Source organism: Cloeon dipterum, chromosome 3 (assembly GCF_949628265.1).
Source record: "Cloeon dipterum chromosome 3, ieCloDipt1.1, whole genome shotgun sequence".
Classification (NCBI taxonomy): domain Eukaryota; kingdom Metazoa; phylum Arthropoda; class Insecta; order Ephemeroptera; family Baetidae; genus Cloeon; species Cloeon dipterum.
Genome location: NC_088788.1, coordinates 3,654,865 through 3,680,618, shown reverse-complemented (window position 1 = coordinate 3,680,618; position 25,754 = coordinate 3,654,865). Strand labels below are relative to the sequence as shown.

Genomic DNA, 25,754 nt, shown 5'->3' with positions numbered 1-25,754 from the left:
CAATGATTTGCAGGATTTACATGGCAATGGCAGTAAGAGTTTTAGCAGATATTATTTTGTCTTTCAGAAGTCAGAGAGAGAAAGAGTTAATTTAAAATTCTACATAATTCTTGGTCGAAAAAATGCCTGCGAATTTAAAAGGACGATTTTCGGGGCCTCTAGACCAAGAATCGAGCCTGCACGTGTGGGTGTCGCCAGCTGGCGGCGGCGGCCGCAACCACAAATGCATGGAAGAAGTGATGCTGGAGAGAGAAATCCGAGCCGTCTTGTTCGCATTCGCAAAGCTCGCAAGGGGGAGGAGTGGCAGGCAAGACCGAGGCAGCGGTGGAGAAGCACAAGACAGATTGTCTCTTGACACGAAAACAACGAGTGGAAAGTGGTGCAGTGGCCGCCCGATGGCTCATTAGACTTTGTTTACATGCCGGACGAAGAGCAGAGAGGTCCGCCGAGGTCTGCATGCGCCTCCAGGTGAGTGCCCCAGCCCTTAGGGGGTTCCCGAAGGGCGACTTCGCCCCCGATTCGAGGCCCCAAACCTCAACCTGTCCGTGAGGGGGTGGACCTGCCTCCGCGAGGGCTGCTTCTTTCAATTTGGACGGGATTTTCTTCTGGAAAGTCCCGGTTTGTTTATTCGTGCCGAGAGGGGTCAGTGTCCTTTATTTGTTAAAAGGCGTTTTCCGGCTAATTGGCCGATGATTCGATTTAGCAGGGACTTAATTTTTAAATAATTTTTCCTCTGATTTGTCAGTGTTTTCTTATTCTATCTGCCCGGACGCTTATCTTTTCTTTAAAATTGAGAGAATTCGAAGGAAAGAATGCTGCAATCGGCCCAGCCACCTTGATAAATACATATTCCCAACACAATTATTTTCCTTGAGAGGCAGTGCAGGCAGACGGTGTACAAATATTCACGTTTTATTTTTAAAAAATATACCTGCGTTTCATTGCGAGAAACAAAAATGTTGATAAATAAAAAATGTTTTTTTAAATAATTTTCCTTCAGATCGCAGCAGATAAATTATTTTTTTCATAGAAAAACATGTTTAATATCCGAAAAAGCCAAATTCTTGGAGTCACCACTTAGAAATTTGTCTTCACAGACGTTGGAAATAATTTTGAAATGTTCAAACTCTGAAATAAATTTAAGATTTGTCGAAACAAACTCCTTTACAATTTTTTTTAGTAATGTCCACTTTGGTGTTTTAAAAAACAGCTTCCTTTTTTCATTTTTTGTTTGTTTTGGTTTAAACGTACTCTCCTATTTTAAAAATTAATCCTAAAATACAAATAATTTCGTCGTAATATTCTTCCAGAGAAAATTTTGTGTGTTAAACTATTTTTCTATTCCTGGCCATGATAGCTCAACGAGAAAATTGCTGAGCAAATGAGTTACAAACCAGATGTCTCGACTGTGGTAAAAATTAAAAATAGAAAATTGGCTAAATGTGGAAACGAAATCCACATTTTTTATTCTGGATGAATGCTAATCATTAAAATTCAATAATTAAATTCTGACATTTTTGTTTAAATAAATCTTGTCTCGTTCAATTCCGATTTTCCAATATTGCACTTCGAAAAGGTGAAGCGTGAAACGAGGCAGAAAAACCCGCTCGACTGGGTGAACGAGAAAAGTGGTTGAAAAGGAAGAAGCGCCGCGTCGAGGAGAGAAAGAAAATGCGTGACAAACGGGGGGTGGCAAAAAAGTGTAGTCGAGTAACAGGCTGTGGGTGACAAGACACGAGACGAAAACGAAAGCGAAAGCGAGTAACAAAAACGAGCGAGCTAGTCTGGAGAGGAAAAGAGTCACGTGACTCGTGCGCAGCATCCCGACAGGAGCAGCAGGGGCCGCGGAGAACTGAAGAAGCGGGCGGCACTGATATTTAAATGAGCATCCCATTATTCCATTAGGAAAAGCAAGCAAGCAAGCTCAGTCAGCAGTGTTCTCGCCCGCTCTCTCGTTCGACGCCTTCAGAGCACATGTGCCGCCGCCGCCGCACCATGAGAAACGGGTTATTCCGAGATGCCATGCAGTTTATATATTTTATTATTATCACTCTGGGAATCGGAGGGATTTAAAGAGCACAAACTCGTTAAGAATTAGTGTTTTTTTTGTCTCAAGGGGTTAAGTTTCTTCATTCTTACAATTAGGGGGAGGGTAATTAAATAAAAACGAATATGACGTCTTTTGACAAACCAGAATTTTTTTTAATTGTAAATTGCTCACATAAACTTTTGAAGAGGCATAAAAATAACAGTCACGAGGAAAAGTCGTAAAATGCAATTTTTATTATCAATAATCTTATCTGAGACAATACTTTTTGTAACCTCTTCCCAGCACTTCTTCCCAGTGGGCTCAGCGAGAGCCAAGAAAGAACACCGCCGAGCGGATAATAAGGGGCCCGAGTGACCGCAGAGGAGCTTGGGCACGATTGCGGTCATCTTTTCGCCTCCCTGCACCGAGGTCTTTTATTGAAACGCCATTCATTTGTCCCTTAAGCCGCTGGAAAGGTGCGAACACCAGCAAAAGTGGCGCCTTTGATCATTTCGAGCCACTAAATGAATTAGGCAGATTCCTGAAATGCTCAAATATCTTCCATCGCCTTGAAACTCCGGAAAATGCGAGCCAGCGATTTTCTCACTTAGTTTATTTGTAAATATTGGCAGTTTGATGAAACCTTAATGCGAAAAATACAATAAATCAAGTTAACTATCAGAATATTAGCAGTTATTGCTCGATTTATTGTTTTGTAAGTAGGAGAGAGGCAGAGACCGTTACAAAGCCTCCTGGAATCAGGGTTGCAAAAAACGTTTTTTTAAATTTTTACCAGATTCTTGCAGGCAATGTTTTCACCTTATTTATCAATAATTTACTAATTATTAGCAAATAACCTCGACTTGAAAAATTGTCGGAGAGAAATTTTTGTAGAAATTGAGGCAGCAAAATGGAAATTTAAAAGAAAATATCTGCGCAGTGGAGGAAATTTTGAGCTCTCCGACCGAAATTTTAGATTTTCACAAAAGAAAAATGGAATAAATTCATTTCTTGCAATTCTTGCGCAAGAAATTGGTTAAAACCGTAAAACCCGGGTGGTAAGCAAATGGAACCTTGCCTGAAAAATTTCTGTTTTTGTCGGCATGATTGGAAAATTATCAAAATTAACCAATATCAGCCATTTTATTGAACGTATCGAAAATTACTTAAACCTCTGACGATCCGAAAAATGTTGTCCATAAGTCGACAACACAACAGTTCCAGCTGTCAAAACAATTTCACTCCTTTCAAGTAAAATCCCTATTTACCGACCTGTCAGGATTACTCGCTCGCATACCTTCATCTTGTCAACAACCCTTAAGAAGACTGACCCTCCCATCCATCTCTTTTGTCAGCTGAAAAGCAAAAGACGTGCATTCTTACCCGATTTGATGGATTTGTAACTGACAAAGAGTAAAAATTTATAAAGCAGAGAAATCTAGTGGGACGCAATGATTTTGAACGATCAGAGGAGGCGAAGAAAAGGTCCCTGGTCCCTTTCTCGGTGTGCACTAAAGGTCCAAGCGCGTCGCCGAGCGTGGAAAATAACAACGCGCGATTTTATTCCGGTTGGATCGGGTCAGCGTTGAATGTCACGTCGTGATTGTTATAATATCCATCGTCGGCTCACAAAGCTCGACTCGACCGGCGAACGAGCTCAGCGAGCTGTGAATTTCGAGCACGTGACTTGCGGTTTTTCAAACATACCCTTTGGTCAGGTCCTTTTGTCCGGACCGGGGATCCTGGCATTTCTCGGTTAGCTGACCTTTCGTGCGTGATTTTCGGATTTCACATTCTTGTTCAAAGGGCGTAAATATTATATTTATAGAAAACGAAAAATTGAATGTAAAATAGTGAGGAGGGTGCGAGAAAGGTCGCCACTCAACCACCCTGTGACACAAACATAATTGTAAGGGGTAGCAAAAATCGTAAAATGTAAAAACTAGATTTTTTAAAATTTTTACCGACTTCTCGCAGCTAAATATTTGTGACTTGGAAAACTTAACCTCCAAAACGCTCATTTCTCTCATTCTCCAACGGTGAGTTATTTTAAAAAATAGAACTCTGTGCAAAATTCAATTAAACGTAAGTATAAAATATTCTGGAGCGTGATTTTGGTAATTTAGTTCGTGTATTAAGGAAGATTCTCATGTCAGTATCAGGATTTTAATTTATAAAAATAGGGATTTTTGCTCGAAAACATTTTATTTAAATTTTACAAACTGTAAATAAACTGCTTTCAATTGTCAGCCTTCTTGACAAACCTTGAAGAATCACAGGGGATACAAAACAATAAAAAATGCATCTTTGCAAAAATCACAATTCTAAAATTTCATCCTTAAATTTTTTTAAATAAAATAGCCAACCAGTCTGAATAATAAAGACCGCAAAGAAGAGAGAGAAAAGAAAATAACTTGTTAGTAACGAAGAATTTCTTCTTTTTAAAAGAAAATGAGATAAATTGGATCGATTTGAAGTGGAACGGATGGCGATGGATGGCGAGAGAATGGATATCCGAATTCCAAATGTGGAGAGGATAATGAGCGGCTCGATCCTCGATCACGCCTGATATTTGACAGTTTCTAATTTCTCCCGCGATCCACATTTTACGATTGTCCCTTTAAGCGTTTGCGCGCCGCTCACGGAACGAGTTTCGTAAAGGAAGCCGCCGTTAAAAGTGCAGTTCGGCGGCTCGTTAAAGAGTAAAAAAGCAACCCTTTCACTTTACTGGCCGTAAAGCGTTTATGGCGCCCCTTTCGGCCAGGAATCCAGAAACCTTCGCGTTGCATTTGGATCAATTTATCGAGATACGTGCATTAAAAATAGATCAAGTCGCTACATGTAACCGAACAGATCAAAATAAAAGTCGTCATTCGCTGCTCGCACTGCCCTAAAAATACCATAAATACGAACGCCGCGGAATTTCTTTGTCGATTCGACGAGAATTCACTTCATTCTTCAGAATTTTGTCGGTAATGTTTGCAAATTCACAAGCACAACAACAAACAACATTTTAAATTGCTATTTCCTTTTTTACTATGCATCATTGTAAATTAAAATAATGGTTAAATGGCACAGCTTTTAAAGAATAAAAATGAATAATTTATGTATTTTTATGACCAAAAAGTTATTTAGGGTAGACAAATTCGTATCTTCAAAAAAGGAAAAACTTCACGAGCCATTTTAACCATTAATCCAATTTAAAATTCATTGTTGAAAAGTATTGTTCAGATCAATTGTTAGTGAAATCTGGCAAAAAACATCTCTACAATGGGAAATAATCAGGGTTGCATTTGCTTACCACCCGGTTTTTATCACCACTGGTTTTTACCACTCAATTTTTCCCAATTTCTTGCGCAAGAATTGCAAGAAATGAATTTATTCCATTTTTCTTCTGTGAAAATCTAAAATTTCGGTCGGAGTGCTCAAAATTTCCTTCACTGTGCAGATTTTTTCTATTAAATCGCCATTTTGCTGCCCCAATTTCTCCAAAAAATTATCTCTGACAAGTTTTCAAGTCTAGGTTATATGCTAATAATTAGTAAATTATTGAAAAATAAGGTATTGCCTGCAAGAAACTGGTAAAAATTGTAAAAAACGTATTTTACCACTGCACTGCATTTTTTTAAATGTGGGTTTTGTGCAACCCTGGAAATAATAAAAATGCCATTTTAAACCATTCTCTGTGGTCTGTGGCAGCAGCGATTGCCAACTTCCATCAAAGGGTTGAATTTGTGTTTCATTTTTAGCAGGTACTGGCAATAATTGCCGGTTCCACAGTCCATTCAGTATATTTCCGATTTATTTTAAATTCTAATGGGTTAAACTCGCAAAATTTACTGTAAAAAATATCGTTTTTAAGTTTTTAGAGCAGGAAAAAATGTTTTAACTCAAGTGTTTCGGTTAAATTTACAATTTTTCCTCACCAGGATATCAAATTACTCGAGCAGAATGAATGAAGCGAGTTACGCAACTCTCTCTCTTTCACTCTCTGCATAACAGAACAGAGCTCGCTCGTCTTATCAAAATCTCGGCTGCTGCTGCTGCTGCTGCTCTGGTGAGTGCAGAATTTTCCTTGCCGCTCGCATACAGGAAGGAGGCTCTTTTATCTCGAAAAATTCAAACAGCAGCCTGTTGCATTATTCAAAGAAGCTGCTGACGGTGCGCGGCAGCAGGCGAGTGTGAATTTTAACCTGGTTTTCTCCCCTCACTCTCAGGAGCAGCATTTTCTCTCGCACGATGCCACCTGTGCGAACACGATGTTCAATAGACAAAAGAATTAGCGACAAACGTGTTTTTCAAATTAGTGATTTCATTAAATTTATTATCTTCCTTTCACTTCAGTTTACATTTATGTACGCATGATCTAATTTAATTTAAAACCCTGTCGTTTTTTGTATGAAGATCTCGGAAAGGTTTTTCAGCTCTTATTTGCGGGGTTCCATTTGCTGAACATCTGGCTTTTTTCACCACTGGTTTTCACCACTCAATTTTTACCAATTTCTTGCGTGAGAATTGCAAGAAATGAATTTAATCCATTTTTCTTTTGTGAAAATCTAAAATTTTGGTCGGAGTGCTCAAAATTTCCTCCACTGTGCAGATACTTTCTTTTAAATTGCCATTTTGCTGCCTCAATTTCTCCAAAAATTTATCTCTGACAATTTTTCAAGTGTAATAATTAGTAAATTATTGAAAAATAAGGTGAAAACATTGCCTGCAAGAAACTGGTAAAAATTTAAAAGACCCTTTTTTTACCACTGCACATCATTTTAATTTTTTTTAAATGCGGGTTTTTTGCAACCCTGCTTATTTGAGTGGAAAAATTCAAGAAAAATTAAATAATAAAATTCGCGAATTGGAAAATCCTGAGTTTTTGGAGCTTTTAAGAGGCGGAAAAAATTATTTTGATGCACCATAAACCAAAATCGACTTGGCGAATCTTGAAAAATTAAATTTTTAAGGTTTCTACAGTAATTAATAGCTTTTGATTTTATTTTCAGCTCGTCAGATTAAATTTTTTACACATCAGGGGTTAAATCCGAAAATTGTAAATGAACGGTGGCTCTATCTGTTGCACTGATTTTGGGGGCTTTCCCGACTGTTTGAATTAAATCTTTTCCCCGAAACGATTTTTTAACTTTGGAGGAAAAACCAAACTGAATATTCTGTTTCTTAATAAATAAGTGTCGTCGGCGGCTGAGAGTAAATCTGCACGCACAGCCAAGAAGCAGATTATTGTGCACGCTGGTGATTCCAAAATCCAGTTTTTTCACGCCACGCGGCGGCCTTGCCTTTTTTTACCCGGCGACACAATGATCGGCTTTTCTCAGCCGTGCGTCTTCATGCCTGGCAGTATTACTCATCACTTTATTTTATATGCCTGCATGCGGCAGTGTCAGCGTGTGTGTGTGAGTGTGTGTGCTGATTATTTTTTCAGTCGGATGCTGCGGCGCGGTTTCTCTCGGCCGCCGCCGCCGTTCGACGCAGTCGCCGTGATGAATGCGAAACACGAATTATTATTTTTCTGATGTGGCTCGCAACAATTTTCCTCCTGCTCCGTCACTTGCCGCCGGTTGTTTTGCGCGCCGAGCCAGTTATTATGCACGTATTTATAGTTTATTGCCACGCACCCGACCGACGGAGAAAAGAGACTAGAGCAGCACAGAGGAAGGAGATCGGACTTTCGCAAAATGGATCAGTTAGTTGTTAGTCATCGTAAATCGATCAAAGTCCAAACAAACAATTACTGTCGAGATTAATCTACTTCATTAGTTAATCGAGCGAAAACCATTAAACTTTACTCAACGCATTGAAATACATGAGAAATTGAAAATTAGAGCATCCAAAGGATTGAATCACGGAAAAACTATTTTCTAGGTTGCTGTTAAAATTTCTGCTGCAAAGTTTGAATTCAAATTTAGCGCTCTGGACTGTCTACCTAATTGAAAATAAATAATCATGATTTATTTCGCCAGAAATTTATCTGATACTCGGTCATAATTTGATTATTATTACACGTTGTTGATCAACTGTATTCAATTTCAAATTTACTTCAATCTTTGCTCTACAGCATTCCACTTTTTTATTGCTTGATAAATTTCAAAACTCGGTTTTTGTGTAACAACAAAGAGAAAAAACATAATGATCACAATTTTGCATAATTAAAAAAGATAAACGTCATGGCTTCTAATAATTACAAAAAATTGATAAATAAAACTCTTGTTTGTAAACCAGTACTTTGATCCTCATAAGTTCTTATTGGAATGAATTCATTTTATGAAACTGTTGCTACACTCTTATGACACATCTCCCAGTATCGGATTTTGTCGTGTTTCCCATAATTTTTCTCATTGCTACAATTTTACAAAACTCTCAATAGCTACTTGTCTCCACTAGAAGTTTTATCCTGGGATTTTTTTCTACTTTCAATACCTGTCCATTGCCCCATCCAATTTATGCCTGTTGTGCCAGGACGGCTTTTTTAAATCGATATCAATTCTGAAACATTAATTGGTTAAATAAAATATCTAAATAAATATTTATTTTCTCCAGAACAAGGTTGTTAATTACGCGCAAGGTTTTTTTGTAAAAAAATTGACGCACGCTTTTTTCTTCATATTTTTAAAAATTAATTCCTTTCTTGCTCAAGAAATTGGCAAAAAATCAACTGGTAAGAATCGGTGTGGCAAGAAAATGCATCCCTGTTGGAGACAAATTGAAACTAAAATTTTTATCTCTCATTTTAACGAATTTATTTTCCAATTTTCTGTTTGGTCAATGTTATATCGTTAACAGCATAATCTCTCGTTTTATATTATCGCCTGAACTAAGCATACATTCTTATAAACGTTAAATAAAATTAGAAAAACTTGATTAAATTACAATTTTTCAAATTAAATTGAAGAAAATCATCAATCGCTAACAGGGTTGCATTTGCTTACCGGCCGGTTTTTTTCACCACTGGTTTTTAACGTATTTTTCCACTCAATTTTTACCGTTTTCATACGCAAGAATTGCAAGAAATGAATTTATTCCATTTTTCTTCTGTGAAAATCTAAAATTTCAGTCGGAGTGCTCAAAATTTCCTCCACTGTGCAGATATTTTCTTTTAAATTGCCATTTTGCTGCCTCAATTTCTCCAAAAATTTATCTCTGACAATTTTTCATTTCGAGTTTTTATGCTAATAATTAGTAAATTATTGAAAAATAAGGTAAAAACATTGCCTCCAAGAAACTGGTAAAAATGGAAAAAAACGTATTTTACCACTGGACTGCATTTTTTTTAAAAAATGCGGGTTTTTTGCAATCCTGATCGCTGATATAATTAAAGTTCTGGACGGCAAAGAATATAAATGTGTTCTCACACGTTGAAGGCTTGGTAGATTATAATATGAGTTGCGTCAAATCAAATTTTCACGCTTCAGCTAATTCAATGGTGATAAAAGTCTCAACATCGGCACAATTTGTCTCGCTTTGTTTATTGTCAGCGTTATTTTGCCAAGCGCAAACGAATAATTTGAATTGAATCCTGGGCGCAGCGAGCGTTGCTCACTCCGCAACGGGACATAACGCATATTGTCTGCCCGATTCGGCCGATGAATAGACAATGTTCGAACCTTGTAGATATAAATAAAGGCAAGCAGGGGGAATTATCAATTCTGCGAATTGCGCCTGCCCGCCCGGCCGGCCTTATTCTCCTGGCGCGCACAAAGCATAATGCCGACTCCTTCTTCGCCCTCCTCGCGCAATAATTGCGTGCATTGGCAACTCACGCACACACAAACAACGCGCCCTGTACTATATTATAGTATTATTGCGCCTGCCCGCCGCTTTTTGCACTCGCATACCACGCACACCCGCGTGCAATAATAAATATTAATGTTTTCGCTGTTTGGACTTGAGTCACGCTGCGACCGACCGGCCAGCCAGCTGCCCCGTCCGCCGTTCGACGACCGCGCTAAAAGTGCATAATTTTTAGCACACTAGCCGCAGGGCACCGGAATTAGTGTATTTGTTAACACCATCAGTTAAATTTGGAATCTAGATTATTCATAATTTTTTCCTAACTTCCAATCGTTATAGATGAAAAATTAAAATTATCTTTTATTGAGTAATGCACCGGTAAAATCTTGTTGTCAATGCATAAAAAGTTCAAGCCTAAATTAACCTAAGAAGCACTGAAATTTTTTGAGAAAATAGGCTGGAAAGTTAGCGTGCTTTTCAAATGGCAATGGCTGTCTCCTTACTTGAAATCCGATTTAATTTCAAAAGCAAGAGTTTCCCCAATAAGTGGCATACACCGTTGGACAGATCTCGACGAGAGGAATCGGAATATTCCGAGAAAATATGTTCAAGCCCTGTAAATTTTTGAGAAAATTAGCAAAATTGGAATTTTTACTGTAGGAAGGTCCTTTTTTACTATTGGAAATTTTTGAACAAATTGTTTATGGCATCCAACAATTCAAATAATTTTCAATTGTTGCCCAGTATCATTCCACTTTCAATAAAAGCCAAAATTGGCCTAGCAATAAGTTGCACTGCAAATTTTTTACAAAAGCGGCTGCAAAGTTAGCATGCTTTTCCAGTTTCCTCAATGGTGAGGATTCAAAATCTGCGTCTCCAAGTAAATGTGGTCAAGCGCTGTATATTTGGGAGAAAATTAGCCATTTTTTAAATTGAAAAAATTCCAAAAACGCCAAAAATTGTTTTTTTTTAAAAAAAATTCAGGCTTTTTCCGTTAAAAAACTCATCTTAGTCTTTTTATTGCCAAACCCAAGTGAAAAATTGCCCGAAACTCCCGTCAAAATTTGAGAATAAGGCCAATTTTGACCTTTGAGTGCATTAAATGCCGCTCCTTGGCAATACAGAACAGTTTGTACCGACCAGAATTGGCACCAAGTGAAAAAGTGGCTTTAGCATTCAGGACAGTTCGTTTCTTTCACGATCAGATATATATTATTTATATCTGTTCATCTTGAAGGTGGACTAAATTTACCATTACAGCATGTCTCACAGTTCAATGGTCGACCATGCAGCAGCACCAAACAAGCGCTTACATTTTAAGACCCACCATGGTGATATAACTATTTGCAGTGTAAATTAAATTCAATTTTAACTGGTAAATATAGATAATAGGATTTTCTACTGACTGGATTTAAGAGCAAAGCGTATCAATATTTTTTTATCCAGCGGCCAGATGTGCGATAAAATTGGTTCGCACTGCGCAGATCCAAGATTGCGTCTGAATGTGGGAAACGAAAAGCTCTCTTTGGATTGCAGTACTAGTGTCAAGAGTTTGTTTTTACGATCCAAAAGACACAATTAGTCAAGAGTAATGCTAATTATGTCACAACTTGGTTCTTTTCGCGCATTTTCACGTGGCCGTTTTTCGCGCTATTCGCCACCGGACGCCATATCTGCGCGTCATACCCCCGCTGTTTTTATCAAAATCAATTTTCTGTATCTGTGGGTTTCTTTACACTTTAACGTTTAAATATATTAAATCAATCGATTTCTTTTGCTAAAGTTGTCAAAGAAAATAACAAAAATTAAATTTTCAAATTAATGGCTCTACTAATTGTAAGTGATGTTCACTTCAAATGTTTCAACTTGTGGCCGTCCGTCATCCTGGTTGTATTTCTGTAGAGAATAATATTCATTTGTTATTAATTTCTTCAAATATTTGCCCAACATTTTGTCGCCAACGCGTAAGGATCTTGGCAGGCACACATTTTGCGCCGATGCCGGCCGGCTGGCCGATTGTTTTGTTGGGCTGAACGGCATTTTCAGCCTGCTTGTACCGTGTTTGGCCGTGCGAGAGGCCATGCCGTGCGCCGTGCATGCCAATACGACCAATTTATCTCTGTACGCGAGCTTCCACGGCTGCAAACTGAGTTAAGTGCACTTGCTTACAAATAAGTAAGGCACTCGCGGTCTGTACGGACAAACACATCTCTTTAAATATGTACATGCATAATGCATGCGTGCGTAATTTCTTGGCTACTTTCCTGGACGCTCTGGCGCTTCTCATGAGAAAACGCTGATTCCAAGTTCTCCACGGTCAGCCTTTCTGCTTCCGTGTCTTTAGCTTCTGATCAGAAAAACTGTTATTTGCAAATTGTCCTCGTTTCTTGGTGACCTTTAAAGAGGGTTGAATCATTTTCGTAACGTTTGTGGCAGGAATTTTTTTAAGAAAGGGCTTTGTGACTTTTTTAGCTGCACTCGGCAACTGAAAGCAGTCAATCTTTTTCTGCGGACAGTAAAAGGCAATTTCAGTTGTAAGTCGCTGCAGTGATAATTTTTGTTTTGCAATTTAAGTACTTAGCTGGTTAGGACTAACTATACAGAGCAGGAACCGCTTCTGTCCTGTGTAGAAACTTGCGAAATATTTTTCTTTATACAGCGGTGGCCAGTTGTGCGTTAAAATTGGTTCGCACTGCGCAGATCCAAGATGGCGTCTGAATGTGGGAAACAAAAAGCTCTCTTTGGATTTCCGTACGAGTGTCAAGAGTTTGTTTTTACCATCCAAAAGACACAATTAGTTAAATCACAAAAATGACCAAAACTTGCTTCTTTTCGCGCATTTTCACGTGACCCTTTTTCGCGCCATTCTCCACCGGACGCCATATTTGCGCGTCGCACGAATCTGGCCCCCGCTGTCTTCATATATATTTCACTTGGCTGCCAATCTGAAATTTAAACTCAAATGAATGAATCGTACACTTTTCGGCCCAACACAAAAGAAAAATATTATTTATTTTTAATTACAAGGCTAGCCAATTTAGACGAATTTTTGGCTCTGGTGCTCGCTCAGCTGCTAAACAAAATAATTTTCTGCTAAATATTTTGCAGTTTCAACTTGTGCTATTTTTGGTAGATTCAATTGACACGAAAACTATGCAAACACATTTAAAAACAAGTGTCACATGTGTCTGAACAAACACCAGGAAAAATTTCTTAAATTGGAAAGTGTCACTTTGTTAGCGCTTTCCTCTGTATTTAACCGCAGCTTGAGAATGTCAATCTTTAACTAATTTTTGCAGGTCAGCCGCTCTTTTATTATTTGGTTTCAAGTGGCATTCCTCTCCGCTGACGAGCGAACCTGACAAGAAGTTAGCAAACGGCCCGCTCGCTTCGACTCCGTAAAGCAAAAATTGCGTTCCTCGAACTGTAATTGGTTTTCAAGGGCGAAATGAAAGAAAAAGGCAATTGTCGAAAAGCGCCTCAAGGCAAAAGAGCACTAGGCGCTTTCGCCAATTTACGAACAAGGTACATACAAGAGAAATATTTGCTCTGAGCGATGATGTGCTGCGGCCTCGAATCTATTTACATAAATTTGCCTCGGGCTTTTGAAAAGCAGGTTGAAGCCCTCTTATCTTCTGCAGCATCGATGGCCAATTATTTTAGCATAAAACTACAATATTCTTTGTTAAAGATTTTTTTGTGTTCAAAATATATCTGACACGTAAAACCTACAAAATTTTTTCCTGGTCTTGCGTGTTTTGAAATTTTATTGCTTTATTTATCCTTAGCCAAAATTGGCAGTCAATTTTGAACAAACAGTTGGACTTCTTGACAATCAACAATTATCCGTGGCTCACAATGAAACACAAATAAATCGATTGTTGCAAAAATCAATCAACAATTAAAATTTAATTTTGAATTTTAAATGGTGGCACTCCTTCAATTAATTGTTTTCTATCTTTGAAATAACTCCCTCATAGCTGCACCAATTTTAACACCAAATTAATATCACTCTTCATCGCTCTCAATTTGTGTGCTTGTCTGTTTCAGTCAAAATGTCCGCCCTTCCTATGTCCGCCCCGGTCACCCCGTCCACGTCCCCGCACCACAAGTCGTCGGGTCCTGGCCTGTACGAGTTCCTCATCGAAGCGGAACTGCAGCACTATTACTCGGGCATCAAAAACACTCTCAAGGTATAAAATTTCCGCGAGTCAATCGCTCGTGACCTCTTGCTAATGAAGACGCGTCTTTGCAGATCACTAATGTGTCCCAGTTGAAATACGTAACCGAAGATGACCTGAATCAAATAGGAATGTCCAAGCCGGAGATGCGGCGACTCAAGAAGTTTTTCGACAAATACTACCCTCAAAACTACTTTTCTAAGTTTAAAAAGGTAGTTTATTTTACACTTTCTCTTGAAGAATGACTGCAAGAACGAAACAAATCACTTTGTTCCCTTCAATGGCTATTGTGCTGAGCGCTATTGTGCCTTGCACCACATGTGGCTCGATTTCTGATTTCTCCTTGTCCTCGCACCCTCTGTAGCGCTCCCAAACGCATTTTCGACTTGACGTTTCTCTGCGCACACATCTTCACCTTGTTAATTTCAGATGATTTTACACAAAAAAGAAGAGCACAATCGGGCGGGCCTCAGTCTGCCTGACGAGCGGGCTGATCGGCCGCCAATCAAGGTTCCAAATAAACATATCATTCCTAAAGAGGCAATCATCGTGAACAAAGAGCTTGGAACTGGCGAGTTTGGCGTCGTGCAGCAAGGCGTTTGGTCCAACGACGGCGAAAGGGTATTACGCACGGCGTCAGCCGCCGAGTTTCGAGAGTAAATACGATGCTCGCTTTCAGATTCAAGTGGCCATCAAGTGCCTGAGCCGCGAGCGGATGCAAAACAACCCGATTGAGTTCCTCAAAGAAGCTGGCATCATGCACGCGATCGACCACGAGCACGTCGTCAGACTCTACGGTGTCGTTTTGGACTCGGACTCGCTCATGCTGGTCAGTCACGAATTATTTTCGATTTGCTTACGCGGAACAAAACAGACCGTCAGCTCAAAATCGTTGAATCCGTGAAATCCAATTGTTTCATATGACTTTCAATAAGGTTTTTAGTTGCATTTAGCACCTGTATAATATTCTTAACAAGGAAATGTTGTTTAAACATCGGTTTTAAACCATTTAAAGTCACTAGATTTATTTTATGTCGCTCATTTCCACAATCACTCTGGTCAGTTAACCAAATAACGATTTTAATTTCAAATTTAATTTATTAATCAAATTTTTATACATCAAAATTAATAAATAAAAATATTTGTTGTCAGGTTACGGAACTAGCACCGCTCCGCTCACTGCTCGAGTGCCTGAAAGAACCGTCCCTCCGCTCGAGCTTCCCTGTGCTCACTTTGTGCGACTTTGCCGTCCAGGTTTGCGATGGGATGCAATACCTAGAGATGAAAAGGCTCATCCACAGAGACCTGGCAGCCCGCAATATCCTTGTCTTCTCGAAAAACAAAGTGAAAATTTCCGATTTTGGTCTGTCCAGGGCGCTCGGCGTCGGCAAGGACTACTACCAGACCAACTTCAATGTCAACCTCAAGGTAAGCAACATTTTAATTCAAATTTTAAATCTGTTGTTCGTTATTTAAAGTCAAATCTAGATTAATTGAAAAGTTACATATTTTCTGCTCTTGAAACAAAATTAATTCAGGAAAAAAGGTTTCAGCATTTTAAAAACTAAATTAAAAGGTGCATATTTTGGAAATGTTTTGGCTCATTTTAAGCAAAATCAACTTTATAGTAAATCAGAGAAAAAAATCACTCAATTTTAATCTTATGGGCATTGCGGATCATTTTTTTACATTCTAAATTCTAAATATGCAATATCTCCTGTCCACTTGGCCCTCTTTGAACATGATATTTTAAAAATTGGAAAACCTCTCAAAATCATTTCAAGGCCCGTGTTAACTTGTGTTCAAATAGCAGAGTGGTGTGTTCGCTTAAATTTTCGAGCTTAAAAAATTAATTTCTGGATCTAATCGTAAGAATTAAAAAAAACTACATCATCAGACTGCTTGATTTCCCTTTAACTAAATAAAAAATTTCTCTTCTTACGTGTTTGACGCTGTTTCTTTGCTCATTGTCAGCTTCCTATTGCTTGGTGCGCTCCCGAGTGCATCACCTTCCTGCGCTTTACCTCCGCGTCAGATGTTTGGGCGTACGGCGTGACCCTTTGGGAAATGTTCAGCTACGGCTTCCAGCCTTGGGCAGCGCTCACAGGCCAGCAGATCCTCGAGGCCATCGACGAGCCTTCGTGCCAGCGGCTGGAACAGCCCGACTGCTGTCCCAGGGACTACTACACACTGATGCTCAAGTGCTGGCACCACGACCCTGTCAAGAGGCCCAAGTTCGCAGACCTCATGGGTCTTCTGCCTGACGTGAGTACTGATTTGGGATTTTTTTGTCAGGATTTTACTCGTATTTTTAAACATGATTGAATTCAACTAAAAGATAAAAAATATGTTGAACAATTTCCTGCTTGGAGCGGGCATTAAAAAATTAAATTTTCCACCTCAAAATAAGGAATCTTTTGGCAAATCTCTTTATTTAGAATCGTAACTTAAAAAGATTATTTTTCTCTCCTGAACAGTGCAAGCCAGAGCAGGTGCAGGCCGTCCAGGACAGTCCAGACGCGGGACGCGTGAAAAGGGACCACCTCAGCTTCAAAATGGGCGAAATCATCACGGTCTTGGACAGAGGGTGAGTGCTTTTTACCCTTTCGAATCTTTAATTAATTTACTAAATGATTTTTATTTTGTTTCAGATCAAGTGGCACTTGGAAAGGCGTGCTTCAGAATGGCAAAGCAGGATCTTTCAATCCAGCCTGCACTGTGGCTTACTTGGGATTAAATCTGCCGTCCAACAAAAGCGAATTCACCAGAGGAGGTAATTTCAATATTAATAACAAGTCTTCGGAATTACCAAAAACACGTAAGTTTTTTTTTTGTATTTTTTAAAACTAAAATTGTCCTTTGCCTTGCAACAATTGAAATCATTTATTTTTCAGATGGCAAAAACGCGTACTCATCAAAGAGAAAGCTTCGAACCGACATGATATCCGCGCCCCAGGGTGACGTCAAGCATATGGGTCACGTTGGCATGGACGGCGCCTACTTCGGCGACATTTCCTTCCTCGGAGGAAAGGTATTATAACAAACTCAAGAGCAACTTATTGTTAGCTTCGCTAATGCTTTTTCCGCAACTCACAAAACATTGTTTTCCACTGATGAAATATTCAAAGACGCACTTTTTGTTTTGACATGCCGATCAATTCATCAGAACAATCAATTGCATGATCATCAATTTTGCATTGCACATACACACATAAATCATTGTTCCTACTTTCCTCTTAAAATAGCCTATTGTGTTCAAGTCAATGCCGCTTACAAATATTTAAATTTATTCGCATTTAGGCTGAAATTTACGTTGATGTCACCTTGGAACAAAGCATGCTACATTGATTTAAAAAAAATAAGTAGCAGAAAAATGAAGAGAAATTTAAAAAATTTAATTAATTTTAAGGAGTTTTTCTCTTCCTGTATTGTGATTTTACTGATTTTTATAAATTCATTTTCATGCCTGTCATTTAGTGCATCTGTGTGTTGTAAATATGACTGTTGTTTATGTTGGGCTTTGTTCTTCTCTGTTTTTCTCGCGCTTGGCTGAATGCAAGCAGTCCACCGCAAGCACTTCATCTCACTCCCTGCAGTACCCACACTTACCTCGCCAGGTGGTGACACCGTACAAGCCGTCGCTCGACCAGCCCGGCCCGAGCCACACTCGCAACCCGTCCGACTCGTCCGACAGAGCGCCTCTGCTCCTCTCGGCCAAAAGTCCGCCCGCCAACTCGGGTATTTGCAATAGTTACGTTGTAGTCGTGTGTTGAATCTCTGTTTTAATTATTTTTGTAGGTTCGGATTGGAGTGATTCGGCGTCTGCCACCCCCATCATCGGCAAAGGGGGAAAGTTTTTGATGGACCATGAGTATCACGAAATCAGTGATGAGGAAACCGTTGCTGAGAGTCCCAGATTCGAGGTATTTAATTGTTTATTTCCTTTCAAGGATTTTTAAGGCCCTAAGTGAGTTAATGATGAATTTATTGAATTTCAATTTGAGCTCAATTCAATGATGTTAATATAGAATCACGAAAGGGAATATTATTTTTATCCTGGTAAGCTTAAAATTTATGAAATTGGTCTTTGTTTCCGGTGCTTAAGAGATTTTTGTAATACTTTATTTGGCAACTTTTAATTAATTAAGAAGTTGCTTTGGTTTCAGTCGATTTTATTGTGAAATTTAATCATTTCTGGTTTATATTGCGATATAAATGTAAATTAGAGCTTTAAATCATAATTCTTTATTGGGTTTTGTATTTGGAAATAAATTTCGCAATGAATTTTTGAAATTTTGTGTCGTAAAGATGATTTTAATAAATTCCGTAGAGCGACACGAGAGTAAAATCGTTACTAAATATTATTGAAATCGAAGTTTAACTATAGTTAACGTTCGCGAATGCACTCGTTCCCGATATTAGGCGATAAGAAATGAACAGGGGAGATAGTGAATGAGCTGCATCCAAAACCGAGATAGTGATGCTCGCCGTTCTCTCATTCATTCATTTCTCTCTATCTGGGCGTTCAATTTACTCGTGATTTTCACTGCTATCGGTTGTAAGAAAAAGGCGAGAAAATCAAAGCTTTGCTATCATTTGTAAAATTCCAGAAGTCTTTCGACTTTGGCCCTAGTCTAGTGGATGAGATGGACGCCATGTTCAAATCATTCGGATCACCAAGCAAAACGCCTCAGAGGATGGAATCTCCGCCGCCGTCGCCAATGGCGAAGGTGCCTCTGCCCCTTACGCCCAGTCTGCCGGTGGAGCAGGAAGAATCTCGCGACGTGACGCACAACGTACGCAACGAGCTGCGCGAAATCGCCGCCCGGGTCACCGGCGGCAGCAAGAAGAAGCAGGCGACCGTGAAGCCGATTTCGGCGGCAGACCAGCGCTCGCTCGAGTCGGCCATCGCCATGGCCAACGAGCTCGCGTCCATCTCCATGCAGGAGCTGGACGGCAGCGAGATTTCGCCGCCGCCCGAGTCGCCGCACACGCCCCTCTCGCCCAACAAGCGCAAGTTCTCCTTCAAGTTACCCTCGAACAAAAGCCCAAAGCCCGAGAGGAGGAACTTTGCCGAGGAGGCGGCCAGCATACCTGATATCCAGGTAAAATGTTGAACATTCTCTTTTATTTCTCTGCCTGACCCATGCTGGAGGAATCATTAATTATTGCTACTAACATCACTCACGCAGAACGGGATTGATTAAGCTAAAGTTGGACTGAGGCATCTTTTTACAGTTGAAAGGAGATTGTAAATCTGGAAATTTCTTATTTTTTAGCCATCGTTTGTCGGTATTTAATTTTTAATGTTCTAAAATTCAGATTTAATATGCTGTGGAACGTAATATTTTATTTTCAAGTAGAGTTGGGAATTTTAGAGTACTAAATTTCTCTCTTAAACTCAAAATGAACAAAAATCACATGTTTTTAAAACTTTTAAAACCATGCAAAAAATTCCTACAGCCTTTTATGAGCTCTATACAATCTATAATTGACAAAAACCGTTGTAATTTCCTAGTAAGCTCAAAATTTATGATAGTGGTCCTCGTTTTCGGTGGTTAGGAGATTTTTTTAATGCTTTATTAGGTAACTTTTAATTAATTAGGAAGTTGCTTTGGTTCTAGGAGTAAAAAAAGTTGATTTTATTTTGAGATTAATCATTTCTGGAGCTTAAAAACACAATTCTATTGCATTTGACTGTTTAATTTAATTTCCCTTATTTTTATTAGAAGGTTGCGAGTGAAAAAAATCCTATGGAACTTCATAGTCATTTTATTCTTTTTAATCTAGCCAATTTGTTTATTTTTTTGTAATTTATTATTATGAGGCTACGCCAATTCTACGTTTTGGGAGTATTTTCAAAGAGCAAACCTCAGTTCCACCAGATTCCTCGAGCTTCCAAAAATCATGTGTTTTTTTCTGCATCGAGAATGAACTGCCACTTAACTAACAAGCCCACTCTCTTGCCTGTCTCCCACTTCGTCCCGCGTCCGCATGCAGACCTCCTCAGACTCGACGAGCCAGTCGAGCAACCGCGACTCCTCCGCCTCCACGACGTCCTCCTCCTCCAGTTCCGCCCTCGGAGACCCAATCTGGGGCAAGGCGGGCACCGAGTTCTGCTTCGGCCGAACGCGGAACAGCCTGCTGCCCCAGTTCCCTCCGCCCTCCTCCGATTCGGACGTGTCGGTCGAGTTGTGGCCCATTCCAAGGGCGCTCGACCCCAAGCACATTCGCGCCTCCGCCTGGTACCAGAGGTACAGGCGCAGCATGCGCTCCGAAAAAACTGAATCCAGTAGCAGCTCTTCAGATTTCTTGTAGAACTTTAAATTTGCCTTTCATCGCCAATTTAGACTGAATTTCTAAAACGAAGTTGCTCAGAGCTTATTTGAGAGCTGATAAATTTGGACGGTTTTTAATATATTTTTCAGCTTGAAAGAAAGCCGCCAAAACATTTTCATGGACGTAAATAGGGCTCTGCGTTTAGTTTATAGATTAATGGGCTGAAAATATTCATAATGTAGAATTTCAAGCAATCAAAGATTGAATGTATCAAAATCTACGTAAAAAATATGCAAGTTTGGCCAGAATTACTGTTTTTTTTTTAAACAATTAGATCAGTTTTTTAAGACACCTTAATTTTAAAATTAAATATTTAATTCAAAAAGTTAACCTGAATGCGCAGCCCTGCTCATGAATATTTGTATCAATTTAGACTGAAAATAATTATAAATTTTGAATATTTAAATCAGTGGAAATGATACAGGTTCATGACATTGAATCAAAATTATGAAATACAGAAATTGCAAGTGGCCCAAAGTTGGAAAATACAATTTTTAATTTAATTAAAAAACTAATAAATGTTGTAACTTTTCTGCTAATTTTAATGTTTAACTGTTTCGACATATTAAATTTCAATCAAAAAAATTATTTATAAATGGAAAGAGCCTTGGCTATGGAACGATTAGCGTCGAATGTAGATGTAGAATTGGTATTGCTTGCGAATTTGCATCCGTTGCATAGGTGTAAACAAATTGTGCGCAAACCGGTGACAATACGTATATATTTGAGTATACTGCTCTTCATTCCTTCCTAAACTATCTCATCTTCACCTTTCTCTATTCCAGCACCTAACCCCAGAATCTGAACCCAGTTCTTAGTGAGACAGTGTGGTGTGCATTTTGCTTTGGTTTCACCCTCACCTCCACCGACTAACTAACCCGTTTTTCGTTTTGATTTTTTGTGTTTTAATTTTGCGTGTGCTCTCCCTGGCCCGTTCCCTGCCCCCGCCCTGAACAACCAACAGGAGACGCTGACCGACGAGGCCAAGACCGCGTACAACCTGCTGGTGGAGTCGGGCGGCGCCGGCTCGGCGCCGTCGGTCCTCTCGGACGACGACAATCCCCTCCGGATGCTCCGCTCGGGCATGACCGTCCGGCCGCGCGTCCGCGGCAACAAGCAGCGCCACCTGCAGGAGCGACAGGCCTCCTCCGAGTGGCCCCCGCACTCGTCCCGCAGCCTCCCCCGCCCCCGCACCAACAGCCACCCCCAGCCGCCGCCCACCATCCTGGCGCCGGCGCCGCCGGGCCGCCGCCGCAGTGAGGCGCCGCTCATGCCGCCCCCGCCGGTCCCAAGCAGGAGTGGCTCCGAGGACAGCCTCCACCATTCGGTAGGATTTTTTCCGCTTCTCGCTCACACTTTCATTAACTCCAGAAAAAAATCAAAATCAATGCAATTTGTCAATTTTTTAACTAACCTTTTTACGTTCCTAGGAGAACGAGTTCCGGGAAGACTTGAATGCAAACCCGATTCCCCTTCCACCGAGAGACCCGAATCTCCAGTTGACCAACAAGCCACGCCACCAGAGGAAGCACCCCTTAGTCATACCTGGTGAGACCTCGGCAGCATCCTCATATTCTATTCAATGTTTAAAAAGCCCTTCAAATTTCAGGGTTCAAAGGAAAGCTGCCGGCCGTGGACTGCAGTCACTTGACAGAGCCCAAATCCCCTTCGCAGTTCAGCGATACCTCCTCGGACGGCGGCGGCGGCGGAGGAAATGCTGTCAAATACAACATGTGAGTCATTCAGCTTTACCAAAATATGCACCGACTGAATTTTTAATGTGAAATCATTTTACAGCCTTCGATTTAGAGTGTAATAAATAAAATGTAGTACCTTTTTAAGACAAAATAGTTGCGAAGTGAATTATATTTTTTTTCTTTTATTTTGCATGTCCTGATTTATGTTTAATATGTGTTTATCCTAAGGAAACGCGTTAAGGAGAGGGTTCACTTCGGTTATCTTTGATCGTCACTTGAAAAGCCAGTATATTCACGTGCAAGTTTGGTGAAAGATTGTTTCAAAGCCAGAAGCACTTGATTTGGAAGGACTGAGACACTTAAAAACGGCACCAAGAGTCGCATTTGATGCACTTTAGACCTACCTTTCTAGTATTTTTATCAACAGGTCGGCGGTTTAAATGAAAATATCAAAAATATCTAAACTCTGAAACATAATAAAATTAATCTACAAAAGGAGAAGAAGTTCAACATTATTCAATATTTTTTTTATTTATTCCTATAATACCCAAATTCATCCTGAAATCATTAACGACAGGCAATTTAAAACAATTAAAATTGATTTATGAAACCATCTCAATTTTAACCAAATGTTTGTTGAGGTTTTTTAATGCAATTTAATTTAGAACCTGGAAATATTTTTATATAAAGAATTTAGATCGTGCATTAATGGTAGCAAAATTGGTTGAAATAATAAACTGTAGATTAAATTTGAAAATAAAATTTTTCTTATGTTAGTAGGATGGTCTTAGATTCTCCTTGAGATAGGAAATGTTTATTTCTTGATAGATGCCAATGATGGCGGAAGCATGCAAAGTTGTCATATTTATTTGTCAGATCAGAAGAAATTTAATTATATGGACACCAAATATTTATTTTTTAACCACAAATAAAATAGAAAGAACTCTTGGAAAGGTAGCGACGATATTTAAAGCCTTTTGATATCTGCAAAAAGTAGCTTTGTACTAGAAACCCTCTAAAACAGTTGCTGCTTCATAAATTGTCGATTTGCTAACTCAAAAAGTCTTAAATTTACAACCTAGCTATTTATTTTTAATTAAAAAGAAAAATCTAGAAGCTGTTTTTTAGATAGGACAGTTTTCTAATACAATTTAGGACTCTGATGAGGTGCCTTACATTGAAAATTAAAGTTTTTTAGTAATAATAAATCAAAAACGGGGCCAAAAATGAAATTTTGGTTCATCAGGTTGGACGACAGCTTCGACAACCAAATCGCCAACGAGCTGGCCGCCTTGGACAACATTCCCGAGGAGGAATCGCAGCAGCACAACAACTCGCCGGCGCGGCCGTCGCACCCGCCTCCGCCCCCGCCGCCTCCGCTGGCCGAGCCAGAAGACGAGCTGGAGGACGACGAGGACGAGGAGGTCCTCCTCCTGCGCAACGGCGACTACGTGTCCTGCGAGGAGCTGCGCGACTTCGCCTGCGACGTGCCCAACGTCCGCCGCACCCAGGGACCCACGCACGGACCACAGTCGGATGAAGTGCGCATCATGACCAAGGTCCTCGGCAATGCGGTGAGGGTTGATTTTAAAAATAAAATGATTTCTTCTATTTTGTGATGATTTAATGATGAATTCAAACAAAAGTCATTTTTATGGATTAATTTTTTTATTTAAAGTGGAATGATAGTGATTTTTTTGTTTAAAAAATGAAATTTCAAGTAAAGTTAACCCTAATTGACCTATTTTTCCATGTACTTCTGATGTAGATTGCCCAAAAATCGAATTTTTCGAATTTTACCGGTTACGCCCTCTTTTTTGAGCAAAGGAAATTGACTACTGCTTCCGGGATGAGAAAAATTATGAAAATTTAATAGTAATAAGATAAAAATAGTACTTTGGAGTCTTTAAAGATTTTTATTTTTACATAAATTGCAGATTTTTTAAAGGGATCTGTGTTTGGCCTCATTAAAATTCGCCAGTTGATAGTGGCGTTAAAAACTGCCTAAATTAAAAGAGCTGAATAATTTCCAGTTTTTTCCCCACTCTGCAACATTTAAAATTTTTTAGGGGAAAATCAAAATACCCAAACTTAAAGTTAATTATTTATTCAAGAATAATCTCAGAAAAAATATTTTTTCATTTTAATAATTTCATTGATTTTCAGAGGCAAACTCGGACCATTATGGCTATCAGAGACTGCTTATAATTCAAAGAAATTTTTTATTGATTTTCAAGGACAGATTCATGATTTACCATGTGCGAAAATTTCAAAATTTTCTGACTATGAAAACGTAATTAAAATGATAATTTAGCGAAGTTAAGTTGAGCGCTGGCCGCCTTCTGTAATGCAACCAGAAGCGACAGCGTAAAACGCCCTCTTCTGTTGGCCAATCAGATTGTTTTTGCCAATTTTCTCCGAAATTTCCAGCGCTAGACTATGTTTTCTCACGTGATTTGGAATCCTCTCATCGAGATCTATCTGACAGCCTGAGTCTTTTTTTGGTGAAATGCGGAAATTTAGTGAAAATCGCGATTGCAAAATTCCTTTGAGAATTCTCCATTTAAAACAATGCAATCTTTGAGGCCGATTTTTTCTCAAATTTACAGTATTTTTTAACTGTAAATAATCCTTAGGACCTAATCAGTATGGGTGTTAAAGGATTTTGCGGGAAAATTCACTATGATTCCTCTATTCCATGACAACAAAATAAAAATCAATTCAAAAAATTTAAAAATGTAGAAATATATAAAAATAAAATGCTAAATAATTCCAAACTACATATTTCAAAGGACTGAAAGATCTGAAAAATAATTTTTCCTTATCAAATTCTCTGATAATTGGGAAAGAGTCTAAATTGGCTCAAAAATTTGCAAGAGTTTGAACAAGAAATCCCAAAATAAATAAGAAAATTATGAAATTTGCGCTAGGATAATATTTATTCCATTACGAATGATTTATTTTTGTTGTTGTTCTGTCAGGTGTCAGCGAAAGAGTGCGTGATGGCGTTAGACGTGACCAAGTGGGACGTGCACCGGGCCATCAAGGTGGCGCGGCTGCAGGTGCTGCTGGGCGAGTGCAAGACGGAGATGCTGGTGGCGTACGAGGCGCTGCAGCAGAGCAACTGGGACGTGGCCCGCGCCGCCGAATGGGTCATCAACGGCGAGGACAGCGACCAGGCCACCGACGTCTGATTTTTTTTGTGGAAATTATACGTGCCTTTGCATTTCGTCAAACGTGTTCACATCTCTCCTTTGTTTTCTCTCTCTCTCTTTTGTGATGATGCGAAATTTTATCAAAATTAAATATCGGAATTAATTATTGTTGTTAATCAGAAATTGAAGCAAACGTAGTCAAGCGCAGGTTTAAGTGTTAAATTATGCGGAACCAGATTATAAATTAATGTACGTAGCTAAATTAATTTATGAAAATCGATATTTATATGCGAGGTTGTAAATTATATTACACGGTGTAAAATTCTCAATTTTCTTGCAGCTCTTTTTGCCTTGGATTCAAATTTTACGCATTCAGAAGCAGCGTGTCAATTGAATACTCAGTGCCTCTGAGGATGTTCTCTCTTTTTATACGATTATATACTCCTAATTTTAACAGAATACACACAGGTCAATTTTTGTACTACCGCAGTATGTTGTCACTCGACACGCACCTATCGATTATGCAACTCTTATATACATATACAATACTTCTTGATGGTTTTCTCAATTTTTTTGTACAAATAAATCTCGACTTTTTAAACTGCAGCTA

The 25,754-nt window shown here is 39.2% G+C and overlaps 1 protein-coding gene across 4 annotated transcripts; it reads left to right on the top strand.

Annotated features, from left to right (window-relative positions):
• Nucleotides 1-254: 254 nt before the first annotated feature.
• On the top strand, nt 255-25,750 carry Ack-like (activated Cdc42 kinase-like). Of its 4 annotated transcripts, none has more exons than XM_065482704.1 (18): nt 255-468; nt 13,823-13,965; nt 14,028-14,165; nt 14,383-14,574; nt 14,633-14,782; nt 15,106-15,381; nt 15,928-16,218; nt 16,431-16,540; nt 16,605-16,726; nt 16,848-16,984; nt 17,571-17,691; nt 17,752-17,876; nt 18,564-19,058; nt 21,257-21,619; nt 21,723-21,840; nt 21,887-22,025; nt 23,236-23,563; nt 24,971-25,750. In XM_065482704.1, the coding sequence occupies exons 2-18, from the start codon at nt 13,828-13,830 to the stop codon at nt 25,181-25,183; spliced, it is 3,456 nt and encodes a 1,151-aa protein (XP_065338776.1). In that variant the 5' UTR covers nt 255-468; nt 13,823-13,827; the 3' UTR covers nt 25,184-25,750. The 4 variants fall into 4 exon arrangements, with proteins under 4 accessions (XP_065338776.1, XP_065338775.1, XP_065338774.1 ...); XM_065482703.1 differs by having other exon boundaries at nt 17,550-17,691; XM_065482702.1 differs by having other exon boundaries at nt 256-468; nt 17,517-17,691; nt 21,902-22,025.
• Nucleotides 25,751-25,754: the final 4 nt, after the last annotated feature.